The sequence below is a fragment of the Danio rerio genome, chromosome 16 (genome assembly GCF_049306965.1).
Source record: "Danio rerio strain Tuebingen ecotype United States chromosome 16, GRCz12tu, whole genome shotgun sequence".
In the NCBI taxonomy this organism is placed as follows: domain Eukaryota; kingdom Metazoa; phylum Chordata; class Actinopteri; order Cypriniformes; family Danionidae; genus Danio; species Danio rerio.
Window position 1 is genome coordinate 15,270,152 of NC_133191.1, and position 15,077 is coordinate 15,285,228.

At 34.4% G+C, this 15,077-nt stretch overlaps 1 protein-coding gene and 1 long non-coding RNA gene across 25 annotated transcripts in view; one reads left to right on the forward strand and one right to left on the reverse strand.

Annotated features, from left to right (window-relative positions):
• Nucleotides 1–15,077, forward strand: part of col14a1a (collagen, type XIV, alpha 1a) — a 344,010-nt gene that overhangs the window by 219,517 nt on the left and 109,416 nt on the right. For all 22 annotated transcript variants that reach the window (XM_009292161.5, XM_009292162.5, XM_068214100.2 and 19 more), the window contains 4 exons: nt 1,124–1,267; nt 1,428–1,592; nt 3,375–3,413; nt 6,059–6,197. In XM_009292161.5, coding sequence (XP_009290436.2) covers nt 1,124–1,267; nt 1,428–1,592; nt 3,375–3,413; nt 6,059–6,197 — 487 coding nt within the window. The remainder of the gene's footprint in view (nt 1–1,123; nt 1,268–1,427; nt 1,593–3,374; nt 3,414–6,058; nt 6,198–15,077) is intronic.
• Nucleotides 9,931–13,918, reverse strand: LOC141378190 (uncharacterized). 3 transcript variants are annotated; one of them, XR_012392061.1, is made up of 4 exons: nt 13,760–13,918; nt 12,478–12,549; nt 11,930–12,017; nt 9,931–10,585 (listed from the first exon to the last, which is right to left on the reverse strand). It is a non-coding gene; the product is annotated as an uncharacterized lncRNA (long non-coding RNA). The 3 variants fall into 3 exon arrangements; XR_012392060.1 differs by having other exon boundaries at nt 12,383–12,549; XR_012392059.1 differs by having other exon boundaries at nt 10,514–10,585; nt 12,374–12,549.

The following is a 15,077-nucleotide window of genomic DNA, read 5'->3' on the forward strand; positions in this document are numbered from 1 at the left end:
GTTGAGTAAATTCACTGCCCATAAAAGACTGCAATAAAGTGTGTAAAGATAATAAAGAGTACTTACAGTAAATAATTTACATTAAGGCAGAAATAGATTTTAAACATTTAAAATTTTTAATAACCAAATGAACGGTAAGACAATAAAAAACACCCCCAAATCTTTGAGCTTTTTACATTGAATAAATTACTTCAGAACATGAACTGATGTCAATCATTTGTTGTTCAGTTGGAGGTGGGGTGCAGGTGTAGTGCTCGGTCTGTGCTTTGCATCCAGTTTTGTGTTGTAGGTTGTTTTTTTCTGTATGTCTCGATGTTTCTTGCAGTTGTCAAGAGTTTTACTTACACAAGAATCCATAGCAAAACTGTAAGTCTCTGGCCTGCCATTGTTTCTGACGGTCTGTAGTGATGACAGGCGATTCGCGGATGAATCGGTCGTTTTAACCGGATCTTCTAAGTGAACCGTTCAAACCCGTTTATTAAAGAGCCCATATTATACATGAAATAGGGTCATATTTTGGTTGTAAGAGTCTCCAACAACAGTCTAATATGCATGTAAGGTCAAAAAACACTTTCATGGTCTTATTATCTCCATTTATTTTATATTTCTTCATTTATTATCTTCTTTCAAAGAATGAAATATACACATATTTAGGACAAGTCAGGGAACTGTGTATGGGCTTTACCTGAACAGTTATAAAATTACAAAATTTTTAAAATGATCAAGTGACTGCCTAGTTCTAGAGATAACGTGAGTTATGACATGATTATTTTAATCTGATAATTATTTTTTTTGCATCTTATTTTAGGAGTTAAAAATGATAACAACAACATTCACAGAAACCATACAGCACAAGTGTTATTTTAACAAAATTGTAATTATTAGTATTTTTTAAATACACACTTTGTTTATTTAATCCACAATTTTTGTTTCACAATTACTTCAACTCTCTAAAGGTTCTGGGGTGAAGTTTCAACAAAACATAGCTTCCTGGCAAACACAACGTCATGATGAAAGTTCCTGTAAAATCCATCACTTCTTGGCAACCCAGAGTCTGTGAAGCAGTGTAAATCCTGCTCTTGGCATGAGGCAGTAACATCTATGTTTATGACTCTTGATTCAGGTCGAGCCATCAAGCATGTCAAGGAGGCCATCTTTTCTGAGGATGCGGGTGTGAGGAGAGGCATCCCGAAAGTGCTGGTTGTGCTCACCGACGGCCGCTCTCAGGATGATGTCAACAAGATCTCCAAAGAGATGCAGATGGAGGGTGAGTCGAATGTTCCCTCCACATAATAACTTAATTTTCATGTTGTTTAAACAACAGCTTTTGAAAAAAACACCAACTGTCTTGTGGTTTGGTTTTTTGGCTGTTAAAAATAGGACTTTAAACGCTGTAATAAAAGTCATGTTTTCTTGTTTCACCGTAGGCTACATCATCTTTGCCATTGGCTTCGCTGATGCAGACTATGGGGAGCTGGTGAACATCGCCAGTAAACCTAGCGAGAGACATGTGTTCTTTGTGGATGATCTGGATGCCTTCAAGAAAATTGAAGAACAGCTCATAACTTTTGTTTGTGAGGCTGCGACTGCCAGTACGTCCCTTTGAGAATACACAGAAACTTCCTCTTGCAGTTTGGTGTGATGTAATGTTGAACGTTTTATACTGTAAGATTAGAAAAACTTGCTATATAGTAAATGCAGTTATGGCACATGACATTGTTGGGTACAATTCAAAATATAACATGTTCATTATTTCCTTAAAGGTATAGTTCACCCCAAAATTGCAGTCTTTGTCATTATTCACTCATCACCAGGTTATTGCAAACCCAAATCTTTGGTTGATTGTTTTAAGATAATTTTAATATATTATATATATATATATATTTTTTTTTTAACCCATTAAGCCACCCAAGGGTGTAGGTTTGTACTTGACATTGGTGGGGATGGGTGAATATAATCTCCCCCACAACCTTGCCAAGAATGATATTATTTATATTGCTATTAATTATTTAACTGCTACTAAAATTTGTTATTAATAAATCTTTATACAATTTATTAAGTTAAATTTAATAGTCAGACTCGTAGCCAAGGGGGGTTCAGGTGGTTTGAAAAACCAAATTTTGGATTATTATTATTGTTATTACTGTTATTATTATTATTATTATTATCGTTATTATTTTTATTATCATTTTTATTTTTATTTTTATTTTTATTATTATTATTATTATTATTATTATTATTATTATTATTATTATTATTATTATTATTATTATTATTATGTTTGAAATTTTATTATTATTCATATAGACAAATTCTGACTGTGAAAAGTTAAATGTACTAGCCAGGAGTTCGTTTTGGCCAACCATCGTTAGCCAACTAAGGTCGCAAGTTCTGTCGCAATAGTTCATTGATTGGGTGTTTTCCAAATTCGTCGTTCCAATGAATATTCACAAACTGCGTCGCAAACTTCTATGCTTGCAACTACACCTCTGGAGCTGTAGTTAGAAACATAGTTCCTGGCCGTGTTCTTTTCCCAGTTATACCCCCTATGCCCTATTTATTTATAACATTCTGACATTTAAACTTGGAATGATTATTATTTTTAAACATTAAAGTCATCTCTCAGGTGTAATTTGCTCTCAAAGCATTTTTAAGTTTTTTTTTTTATAAAGTTCAGTTTTATTTTTATTTTTAAAGTTCAGGTTTTTTTTTAGAGTTCACTTTATTATTATTTATTTTCCTAATAAATAATAAATATTACATTAAATTTCTTAATAAATAGCCTCATTATTTATTTATTTATTTATTTATTTATTTACGATTTACATATATTAGAAGATGTGAAAGCTTTTGTAAGTGATTTTATATTAATTTAGAATAGACTATAGAATGTTCTTAATAATATTTGTTAATGAAACATAGGCCCTATATGTGCCATTTACATATATTTCAATTTATATGGAAAGTGAGTGCAAAGTGTATTTACCAAAACTAATAGTGGAGTTTTTTTTAATGTGTGTGCGTGTAAAACAATATAATTAGCAAAAATAAATAATGGGGTTCTTTTCTAAATTACTCCACCTCGTTCAGAGCGTTTGTGGGCCTTTGTGGGATTATTGATGAAAATCAAAAACTTTTTTATATTACAAAGTAAATACTTTTGAAATTACTTCAGCTTCTTCCATTCTCTGAAATCATCCCTTGTGGCACAAGTTAAGATCAAGTATAAAATGGTTGCTGTTAAAATACCTCTGAACAGGATTTTGTATTATATATGTTTTTGAATGCATCATTACACAATGTGTAATTTCCTAAATCACTTTGTTCTCAGGGAACTGATAGACTTTGCACTCTGTTCTGTTTTTCTTTTTCAGCTTGCCCCTCGGTGTTAATGAGTGGGAACACTTTAGCTGGTAAGACAACAATAAATGCTTCACAGTAACCTCTGCATAAAACACACATTCACTGTGCTGGGTGGGAAGATATGAAGATTTATTCAAACTGTTAGATCTATTCATCCACTGTTAGTATTCAGAAACCCATTTACTTAATTAAGAGCACTGGGTCATGTTATTTGTGCACCATTATCTAGATCTTGAAGGATGGAAAAAAGCACACTTAATTATACTTTACAAACCGTCTCTCTTTTACTAGCTGAACAAATACAGCCTTTGTTGTTGTTTTAACCTGATTGTTTTTGCCGCTGTTTACAAATTTTGGAGGAAATGATATGCTTTAAAACAAATCATTCCCTGTTATAAATATTTATAATGTAACAGCACATTAAATATTATAATATTTATAAGTTCATTTATATGATAAAATATTAACCTGGCATAGGATAGCATTTTACCACTTGTTTATTTTCTTTTTTTTTTTCTTTACATTATTTATTAGCATACTAAATTTTGAAGTACATACTCCATCATTTAAATTTTTCAGCTTAGTAAGTTATTTAACTATTTTATTTTATTTTTTTTTAATTTTTAATCTAACAATGGTCCATTAAGTGGCATTAAAGATATTTATATATATATGTAGACTGATATATATTTATAAACCAAATTTATTAACTATTTTAAACATTGACAATATTCATTCATTCATTTTCTTTTCGGCTTAGTCCCTTTATTTATCAGCGGTCAACACAGCAGAATGAACCTCCAACTTATCCAGCAAATGTTTTACACATCGGATGCCATTCCAGCCGCAGCCCAACATTGAGAACACTCATACACTCTCATTTACACACATACACTACGGACAATTTAGCTTACCCAATTCACCTGTACTGCATGTCTTTGGACTGTAGGGGAAACCACGGGGAACCCAGAGAGAAGAAGCAAACTCCACACAGAAATGCTAACTGGCCCAGTCTGGGCTCGAACCAGTGACCCTCTTGCAGTGAGGAGATCGTGCTATTCACTGCACCACTTAGAAAATAAATAAATATATTTATAAAATATATAGCTTTTTTATCAAATAAATGCTGATTTTTGGTAGCCAAAGTATATATAAAAAATGTATATTGGTATAATTAGTATTGGTATTGGCATTGAAATTGGTATATAGTAAAATATATTGAACAAAATAATGGATGAACAAACAAACAAACAAACAAATCTTAATGTAAACTTTTAAATGTGTGTCACCATACTAAATTACAAAAATAAAACAGTTTTTGTTTTATTTCTAATTTATAAATTCTTATATCAGGAATTAAAATTCATTCATTCATTTTCTTGTCGGCTTAGTCCCTTTATTAATCCAGGGTCGCCACAGTGGAATAAACCGCCAACTTATCCAGCAAGTTTTTACGCAGCGGATGCCCTTCCAGCCGCAACCGATCTCTGGGAAACATCCACACACACATTCACACACACTCTCATACACCACGGTCAATTTAGCCTACCCAATTCACCTGTTCCGCATGTCTTTGGACTGTGGGGGAAACCGGAGCATCCGGAGGAAACCCACACGAACGCAGGGAGAACATGCAAACTCCACAAAGAAACACCAACTGAGCCGAGGTTCAAACCAGCGACCCAGCGACCTTCTTGCTGTGAGGCGACAGCACTACCTACTGTGCCACTGCTTCGCCAGGAATTAAAATAAATAAAAAAATTACTGTCTTGTCAAAAAAACAAACAAAAAACCCCCACTTAATTCTGACTTATCCTGTACTAAAATCAAGTCAAAAAATGCTGCTTGCTTTAAGAATGTTTAGTCCTCTATGGCAGGGGTCACCAATCTTGGCTCTGGAGGGCCGGTGTCCCTGCAGGGTTTAGCTCCAACTTGCCTCAACACACCTGCCTGGATGTTTCAAGTATACCTAGTAAAATTAGCTTGTTCAGGTGTGTTGGATTAGAGTTGGAGCTAAAATCTGCTGGACACCGGAGCTCCAGGAAAAAGTTTGGTGACCCCTGCTCTATGGCATGAATTTTTGTTTTAGGTAAAAAAAATATTTCACCCTAATTGTTGCAGAGTTTAGTTCCAACCCTGCTTCAACACACTTATCTGTAGGTTTCAAACAAGCCTGAAGAGCTCAATTAGTTTAATCAGGTTTGTTTAATCAGACTTAAAGATAAAGTATGCAGAGCTGTGGCTTTTTGCAAGTTTAATTTGCATCTTTGAATGGAAACATAGCTAATGTGTCTCTTCAAGCTTGCTGTTGGGAAGAATGAACCTAACTGCTCAGTCTCGTTCTTTACCTCCATAAATTGATTCAATATCCATCTCCTGTGTGTATACAGTAAAGCAAAAAATATATATATATTACGGTGAGTTGTCTTGCAATGTTGCCCTCAGGAAACAAATGAAAAACTACCATTTTAGTATATGGATAATGACAAAAAGTGTATTTTCTCAATCAAACATGCTTCTTCACACATCCAAGCATAACACACATATTTTTAATATAATGATATTTAAATTTTAAAATGTTGAAAAGTTAAATCAATCGTACGTTCTGCTAGCAGTGTTCTTAAGCAGGCTGAGAAATGACAAACCTCTAAGAAAGAAACAAAAAAGTGTTGTAATATTATGTTGTCATTTACAGGCTTCCGTATGATGGAGATGTTCGGTCTGGCTGAGAAGCACTACAGCAGTGTACAAGGTGTTTCGATGGAGCCTGGCACTTTCAACAGCTTCCCCTGCTACCGACTTCACAAAGACGCACTAGTCTCGCAGCCTACCAGGTAAGTGTGTTTTTACTTTTTTCTTTCATCTAAACTCAAAAGCAAACCTCCAGAATCATTCTGAAGCTCTCTAAAACGAATAACACAAAGGGAAGCAGTGTCCTGTCACATTAAAACCCTAAACTGTGCTTAAACAAATCAAGACGAAGCGGTTCTAGTGTGCAGGAACAGATTAAGCTCTCACTTACGCATAAAACAAAGAGCGATGGGGCTTCTGTGCTTGATCCCAGTGCACTGACCCTCCTCCTCCTCGCTAACATGCGATAATATTTAGATTAGTCTTCACTTTCCTGCGCTCAGGGGGAATGTTGTTATTACAGTGGAGGGTTTCGGCGCGAGGGTCTCCTCTCCTTTAAATCTCACAAAACCGCAGCCACACTTTAACTCGCACTCGGGCAGCTGGGAATTACTACCACACTGTTATTATGATAATCTCATCTGTGATTATGAGAAAGGCCAATGACTCACAGAGTAACGCCAGAGCTCTGGATACTGTTCACATTCTGATCTCCAGAGCTAAAAAGCTCATAGAAGAACTGCTTTACTGGCTGTGCAGATTCTGTTGCAGGACTCAAATATAATTGGTTGATTTTATGTATTACTTATCTGTTTATTTATGCTTTTTGATTTATTTGTTTAAATCCCAGTCCCTGTCACATGTTGTATTTGACAATGGTAATTATTTGTTTCGACTCTTCCATGTGGGCTCACTGGAATAGTTTTCAAGGGAGATGGAAATATAAATGTAGATTTTGCTTTTGTTCTTGTTGAGAAGTTATATGTGAGGTTTATTAACTCACTAAAAATATGTGAATAAGTGAATAGTGATATGAAAGACAAAAAATGCAGATAGTTTAACCATGTTTGTGAGGAAAATATCGAGATAGATTTGTTCTAGTACACATACAGTAATTTCCACTTTAAAGGGGTTTTATGGAGTGTTTGAAGGTGTTAACAGGTGTTTATAAACTGACCATTGTTAAGTGAACAATCAGTATGAAAATTAAACGACAAAAACATTTAACGGAATCAATGTACATCTATCCTTCTCAGACATTTATATCAAAATGTAAATATGAGGCTTATCTGACTCTATAACCCAAATCATTTCAAACAAATAGCATTTATTTTCTCTTCCAGACATTTCCATGCACATAAGTACTAGCAAAACGACATGTATGATTTAGAAAAAATACTCACTCCATCTTTTCATGTTAAAACACAAACTAATGTATTTTGGGAGAAACAGATGGTTTAACATGTTGTAAATCCAGCAGCTCTGATCTCTCCTGCAGCGTAGAATAACATGGTGGAGCCCATCATCCATCATGGATCAAATAATATGATCATTCATTCATTCATTCATTCATTTTTCTTCTTAGTCTCTTTATTTATCCGGGGTAGCCACAGCAGAATGAATCCCAAACTATTCTAGCATATGTTTTATGCAGCGGATGCCCTTCCAGCCAGAACCCAGTATTGAGAAAATGACCATAATATTTTATCTTATCATATACTACTAAAATGATGAAATACATGTTCTTACACATAGTTGAGCATCTGAAAATTAAATATTTCACAATATAACTAGGATGTTTGTAAATATTTACAGAAAATTTTAAAAATTAACCGAAAGTGGTACTATATGCATAAAACATTGGGACTGCAGTGTTGTGATAAATTTGATGTGTTGTCATGGAATCTTTAAAGCAATGCATTCTAAACAATGATCACTTTTAAAAAACTCAGCTGGCGGGTCAGCAGAGTATTTAAAGGTTTCATGTAAATAGGATAAGGTATGTTTATGTATTGTTGAGTCTCAAGGTACATTAGCCGCATTTCCACTATCGGGCCAGTGCGAGCCAGGGCTTTAATCGGGCCGGGCCGGGCCAATAGCCCGTGAGGTTGAGAAATGAGGCCGAAATCATGTCGCGTTTCCACTGACGGGCTAAAAGCTCACAGCGCGTCACGCAAACACCGCCCACAGAACGTCCCCGAATCAAACGTCACACAACCCGCCCACTTCAGATAAAGCACACCATATAATCATCACGAAACGAAACCATTAAAATGAAGACAACCGAAACAAACAAACAACACGTTACTGTACAGCAGTACATGAAATGTCTACACGCACAGACCTGTGTATTTCCATTCATTACATTTGTTTACTCGCCGACCAACTGGCATTGTTCATCGACTGCTCTCGCCGAACGCAGGGACCCATCACAGAGAGCGCACACATCCATAATATAAATCCACAGAAATTCTCCTTTATAACTCGATATTGCATGTATTTTATAACATCCTCGTTTTGATAGAAGTCGTGTTAAGTGTTTCAGCATAAGAGCGAGTAGCCTTATAAAATATAGCCATATTTTTGCGCTCGGCAGCTATTCACTAAAGCTCTTCATTTAAAGTTTTATTTATAAATTTAACCACGTCATATAAAAACATAAACAGTTGTTTGAGTAGGCCTATATAGAACCCATTTTGTGTTTGGACTTTCCCCCATATGCGTTTAAAGCAGCAAGCGCTGCGCAGGACTGGGTGACAGAAAAAAAGGTATAGGAGATTCTGCTTTCACTCACCCAAATAATGCTCTGTTTGCGCGATTTGATTAATATCATCGTATCCAAATACTTTATAAATAATATTTCAAACCTTCTCCAGTGTTAATTGTTTTTATAAAATATCGAAAATCTTTTTTTTTTCAGACAGGTCTTTGTAAAATGAAAGTTATAGGCTATATCCCAGACAGCACACATACGTTGGGCCGACGTCGTGCCGACTTTCAAAATTCCATCGGCGCGATGTCGCTCAGGGAGCGTTTGCTAATTGGCAAAATGTCGCCGCGACGTCGGCAAATGATCGGAAACGCTGTCCGGCCGATGTTAGGACGACGCAACCGGAAATGCCGGCCGCTCCGCGGAGGCGCTGTTCTCAGGCGTTTTGCTCCATACTTATGGACCACTAGCTGCAGCAGCTGCTTATTTATAATAAACACGACACACCATTCTCAATAACAGTTGAAGATTTATTAATATTTTTCACAAACATACAAATAGATTAACATACTTTTATCACACATAACCATGTTTTACTACGTTTAAAACAAAACCAACAAGTTGTACTATAACCATGGCTGAAATACTGTGCAATAAAGATTTTAAATACAAAGTCCATTGCAGCATTTACATTAAGACCATAGGAATATTTACAAGTACTTCAAAACATGTACACTAAGGGTGACTATAGTTTACCATAGTAAAAACACAAATCACTTATGTAAGCACATGTTATAATGCTTATAATTTCTTAAATAGTGTTAAAGAAAATGCATGTTTCCAAGACTATAATTTTAAAATACAAGATAATACCAGTCATGTGTTCAGTATCCAAAAGACTTTCTTCAGGGAGTTACAATAAAAAAAGAGTACACAAACACAAAATAAATACCAAGCAAACAATATTTACAGTAGTAAATAAAATCATACAAATTAAAATAATTGTCTGATAAAATTTTATTAAAGTCTGTAGTCAATTTTTTTTTTACATTTTTTTTATAAATGGCATTCAACAATTTGCAATCTCCTCTGAACTAATAACACACCAATAATATAAAATAATACTTTCTCAGAGATAACCAGTTTTTTTAAGCAAACTCTAATGCACGACACAAAACAGATTTTGTCATTCTATATATATATATATATATATATATATATATATATATATATATATATATATAAAATCCTTTAATTTCTGTTTAACGGAAATATTTTTTAACACATTTCTAATCACAATAGTTTTAATAACTCATTTCTAATAACCGAGTAAATAATATTTGACTAGATATTTTCAAGACACTTCTATACAGCCTAAAGTGACATTTAAAGGCTTAATTAGGTTAATTAGCTTAACTAGACAGGTTAGGGTAATTAGGCAAGTTATTGTATATCGATGGTTTGTTCTGTAGACAGTCGAAAAAAATTGCTTAAAGGGGCTAATAATATTGACCTTAAAATGTTTTTTAAAAAATTCAAAACTGTTTTTATTCTAGCCGAAATAAAAGAAATAAGACTTTCTCCAGAAGAAAACATAACATTTTCTTGCTCTGACCTATATTTATATAAATAAAACTGGTTGTAAATTGTGTACAATGTTCCAAGAAAACAGACAAAATTAAAAGAAATAACCTGTCATTTACTTTTGTTTTATCTTGTGGAATGTTGCTTACACATAAAAGGGGATATATAGGTGGAATAAAAAGTGTGTCGCCATCCTCGAAATTGTTCTTGTATGTTGTCTTCATCTTTAGTCTTCACAAGTGAGGCTGGCCCAAACCGGGACTGCAGTAGCCAAATCTAATCCTTGTAGTGGGAACCCTTAAATAAAGCAAGAAACCAAAAGGAGAAAGATTAGCATTTGAGCAGTTCATATTACCACAAATATAAATTATTTGTTTCATGACATATAACTGGAGTATGTGTTATGCAAGTGACTAGCTAAAATGTGTAATTTAATTTAAACTTAAAGAGTGTGTCTGAGCACTAATTTTTAGAAAAGCCATTTGAAAGTTAAATTCCTTGTGAAATCATAATGAATGTTTTTTTTTGGTTTTTAGTATCATTGTGTTAGTATAAATGTGTCTCTAAATATATGTCAAATCTTCAGATACCACATTACATGCAAAATAAACTAAGTTTCGTCAACTAAAATGTCACACTGTACACCACATTTAATATATCATAGCTAGGGCCAGGAGGAATCTGCAGATGTTTTTTGCTATTTCTGCTGAAAATTTTGGTGGAAGTCTGCGGATTTCTGCGGAATTATTTTGGGAGTATCATAACTAAAACCTTAATATATTTTAAAGTTTTATTTAATGTTTAAAATGCAAATCCAATTAGATTCACTTTATTTGGTAAATAAAGCAAGTTTTTCATGTAACATATCTAGTAAGACAGAAAACATTACTGTACAAACCTCATTGTACATAAATCAGATGAACATTTTCACATTAGTCAATAATATTACTGAAATTAATAAAAAAACTGAATAAATATAGATTTACACACATTTACTCAAGTAAATAAACAGAATTAATGATAGGCTAAACATCTGCGGAGTTCTGCGAAAAATCCAGGTGGGCCTAATCATAGCTTTATTTCTGCTACAAAAAGGTTTTTCAGCAAACAACTTCTATTATATGTAGGCTATAGAGGAGGATATAAAAAGAAATGATATATTCAACTCTCTAATTAAATGCACCTTATGCAGCTAATCAGGTCTTTTAGGCTTATTTGAAAACTTAAATGACGTGTTGACCACAGTTGAACAACGCTCAGTGAGAATACTTTTTTTCCACAAATTCTTTTTGTTCTAAAGAAACATGTCTGATTGTTAGCAATCATCAAAGAGCAAACATTTTTTTTTTCAAATAAATACTATGTTTTTAAAAATAAACTTTTCATACATCAAGAATACTAAAAATATGTTTATTTAAAATGTTTTATATATAAAAAAAACAGCTTGAGGAGAGAATCAGTACATTGGAATACTATTTTTTCAGAAGGATCATGTGACACTATTAATTATATACATTGTATTAAATTCACAGTATTACTGCTTGACTGTATTAATTAAATAAAGCTGACACTATCAGAAGAGAATTTACCATACCAACCTAAAAGCTTTAAACAGTGGTGTATGTTTAAGATGTTACTTACTAGTCCTATTGTACTTTGGAGAGGTTGTCTGACAGGAGGATCCCTTCAACTCAGCAGAATTCTTAGCAGACCATCAGCGTACACCAATCTAAGAATAAAATAAGCAATTTGTTAAAAACCAAAAATATATATTTTATATTTCCAGGTTTATAGGAAAGAAGAAAGCTAAAGCAGATTTAAAATGTAGAAAAAAATAAAACCTATTGACAATTTAATGGCACAACATACCCTAAACTAAGCACGCTCAAATGGTTAATTTTAACTGTTAAGGATTCATTCATTCATTGTCTTTTGGGCTTAGTCCCTTTATTAATCTGGGGTCACCACAGCGGAATGAAAGGCCAACTTAGCCAGCCTATGTTTTACGCAGTGGATGCCTTTCCAGCTGTAACCAATACACACTCATTCACACACACTTATACACTATGGTCAATTTTAGCATACCCAATTCACCTATGTCTTTGGACTTGGGAAAACCGGAGCACCCTGAGGAAACCCATGCCAACACGGGGAGAGCATGCAAACTTCACACAGAAACGCCAACTGACCCAGCCGAAGCTTGAAGCAGCAACCTTCTTGCTGTGAGGCAAACGTGCTACCCTCTGCGCCACCGTGCTGCCCTGTTAAGGAATCAGATTAATATAAATGAATTGACATGTTTATTTAGTGTCTGACACATTAAATATTGCATTTTTAAATATTGTTTCATTTTAAGATTTATTTCAGAATTAACTATAGAACCGGATATATCGTCACATTTTCATGCACAGCAGCATTTCCAAGAACATAGAAAAACAGAATATAGGCCAACTGAAAAAAAAATAAATTAAAAAATTCTGAGGGTATAATCTTGGATAAAAATATCACAGTTTCACAGTATTGTGATTACTGCTCTGAAATGTGTTTTTTTTTTATCTCTGTGTAAAAAACAGCTACTTTTTCCCCATTGAACACTATGTTTTGGTTTAAGAAACATTTAAAATATTTTGTAACAGTAAACATGCCAGGCTAAATAATAATTTAATAAAATAGTACTATCTTCATTAGACTCAAAAACACTGATTTCTTGTGAAGGCATAATAAGCTATTTGTTTTTCAGATGTTTGCTGAATCGTGAGCTGACCAGTAGCTTTTGATGTGGAGGGTCTTTTGCTGCTGTAAATAATGTTGGACTATTTTTTTAAGTCTTTGATAACGCGCTAAAAACCATATACAATGCATCCGGAAAGTATTGATACTTTACTTTTTCCACATTTTTAATGTTTCAGTCTTATTTCAAAATGGATTAAATTCATTAATTTCCTCAAAATTCTACACACAATCCCCATAATGTGTGTTGACCCGATTTTAGTTAATCATTCACAAGTCAATATTGCCTATATGGATTGTAATTTAAAAAAAAATTAACATGTAAAATTGCAGTGTTAAATGCAATGCCATCAAACATTTTAGACGCACCAGTGCAAAAAGCTAGTCTAGAGCACTTGGAATGCTGGTGTAGTTCTAGTTAAATTCAGTTCAGATAAAGCTGTATATGCAACAGGTCTCAAGTATAGGATTTAGTATTTAACTAATCTTAACAACTAAACATTTACGAATCTGTATTAGCCAGCTCATGTACTACAATGTAACATACTGTATATTGCCACCTTGATACTTAAGCTTTCTTTAAAATATTTTGTGTTCAACCGATTAATTAATTCTTTCATTTAATTTTTTCTGTGCAATAGTATAGCTTACACTGGTGTATTTGTATGGACCCCCCAAAATAGCGGAGGCCACTTTCTGGCCACCCAAGTATAAACTTCTAGCCTAGCCACTGTGAACTACCTGTCTGTCCTGCTCCAGAACTCTTTGTCGGCTGCTTGTATGTCTGGATACAGCTGCACAAGTCTTTTAACACTGACAAATACAGCCTCTGCACATCCTCACAACCAGGAGAACAGAATGATCAGGAGGACCTGAAAAATATAACCAACTGAAATCAGTTGAAATGTATTTTGTCTTGTAATGATGGCACAAAAATAAATTATTTTTCACAAAGGATGTGCTGTTACCTATGAAACATTCTATAATGAATAGGGATGTAACGGTATTGTAAATACCGCCATACCGCAATATTATTTTTTTTCGATATTACCGAAGTCGCATGACTCGGTAAAACTATAGGTCTTCTGAGAAAATTTGCTTAGGCGAATGAAGCGAACGGGAGGTAGCGAAAACTACAATACCCATCAGCCCATGCTTGACCATCATCCCTTGCGGTCTGTTGTCGCTACAGATCCAGTAATGCGGAAATGGAGTGTGCTGCTAGAAGCGGGGATGAAAAGAGCTGGAAAACTCTAAGGCCCCGTTTACACTAATGCGTTTTAGTTTGAAAACGCATAAGTTTTGCTACGGTTACGCCAACCGTCCACACTACGCCGGAGTTCTCGAGCGCCGAAAACGGAGCGTTTCGAAATGTGTGGATAATGTCTTAGTGTGGATAATGGAAAACGGAGACATCTGAAAACGGAGGCGGGGCTGCAGACGTTCGCCTCTCTGATTGGGGCTTTTCCTGAATATTAAGTAGCCTAACACGCACAATTCAGTCCTGCATCCTCTCCTTGTAAGTTCAGACTTCGCAAGTTTGATCAAGGCTGCAGTCTCTTCTTCTCAGTTTGATATGGAAAAGCAGACTATACCGCGGACACGGGTAAATCTTCAAAGGGAACAGTGTACTTTATAACTTCATTCACATCACCCTGGCTTCGTTGTTTCACTTTATCAACAATAAAATGTAAACATGATTTAAGGAACTGCCTATTTTTATTTTAATATTAGCAACTTAGACAGCAGATATGTTGAGGCGTCGTGCTGCATAAGATGAGCGTCATCTTCACTGTGTGGATATTTATAACAAAACGGAGCCGATAACAACTGCCTCCTTTCAATTTCAGTGAAAATACGAAACACAGCCTCTCTTTTGCTGAGTATCAGTTTTAATAATCGATAATGGCCATTTTAAAAGTATAACATACAATAAGTTTATACATTATAGGAAATAAAGGCAAGCGATCAGTCAATATACAGAATGTACGTGGTTACATTAATCATTAACTTATCTTTGCGCTCAGCCAAAACACGTTACCTGAGAACAAGTAATAGA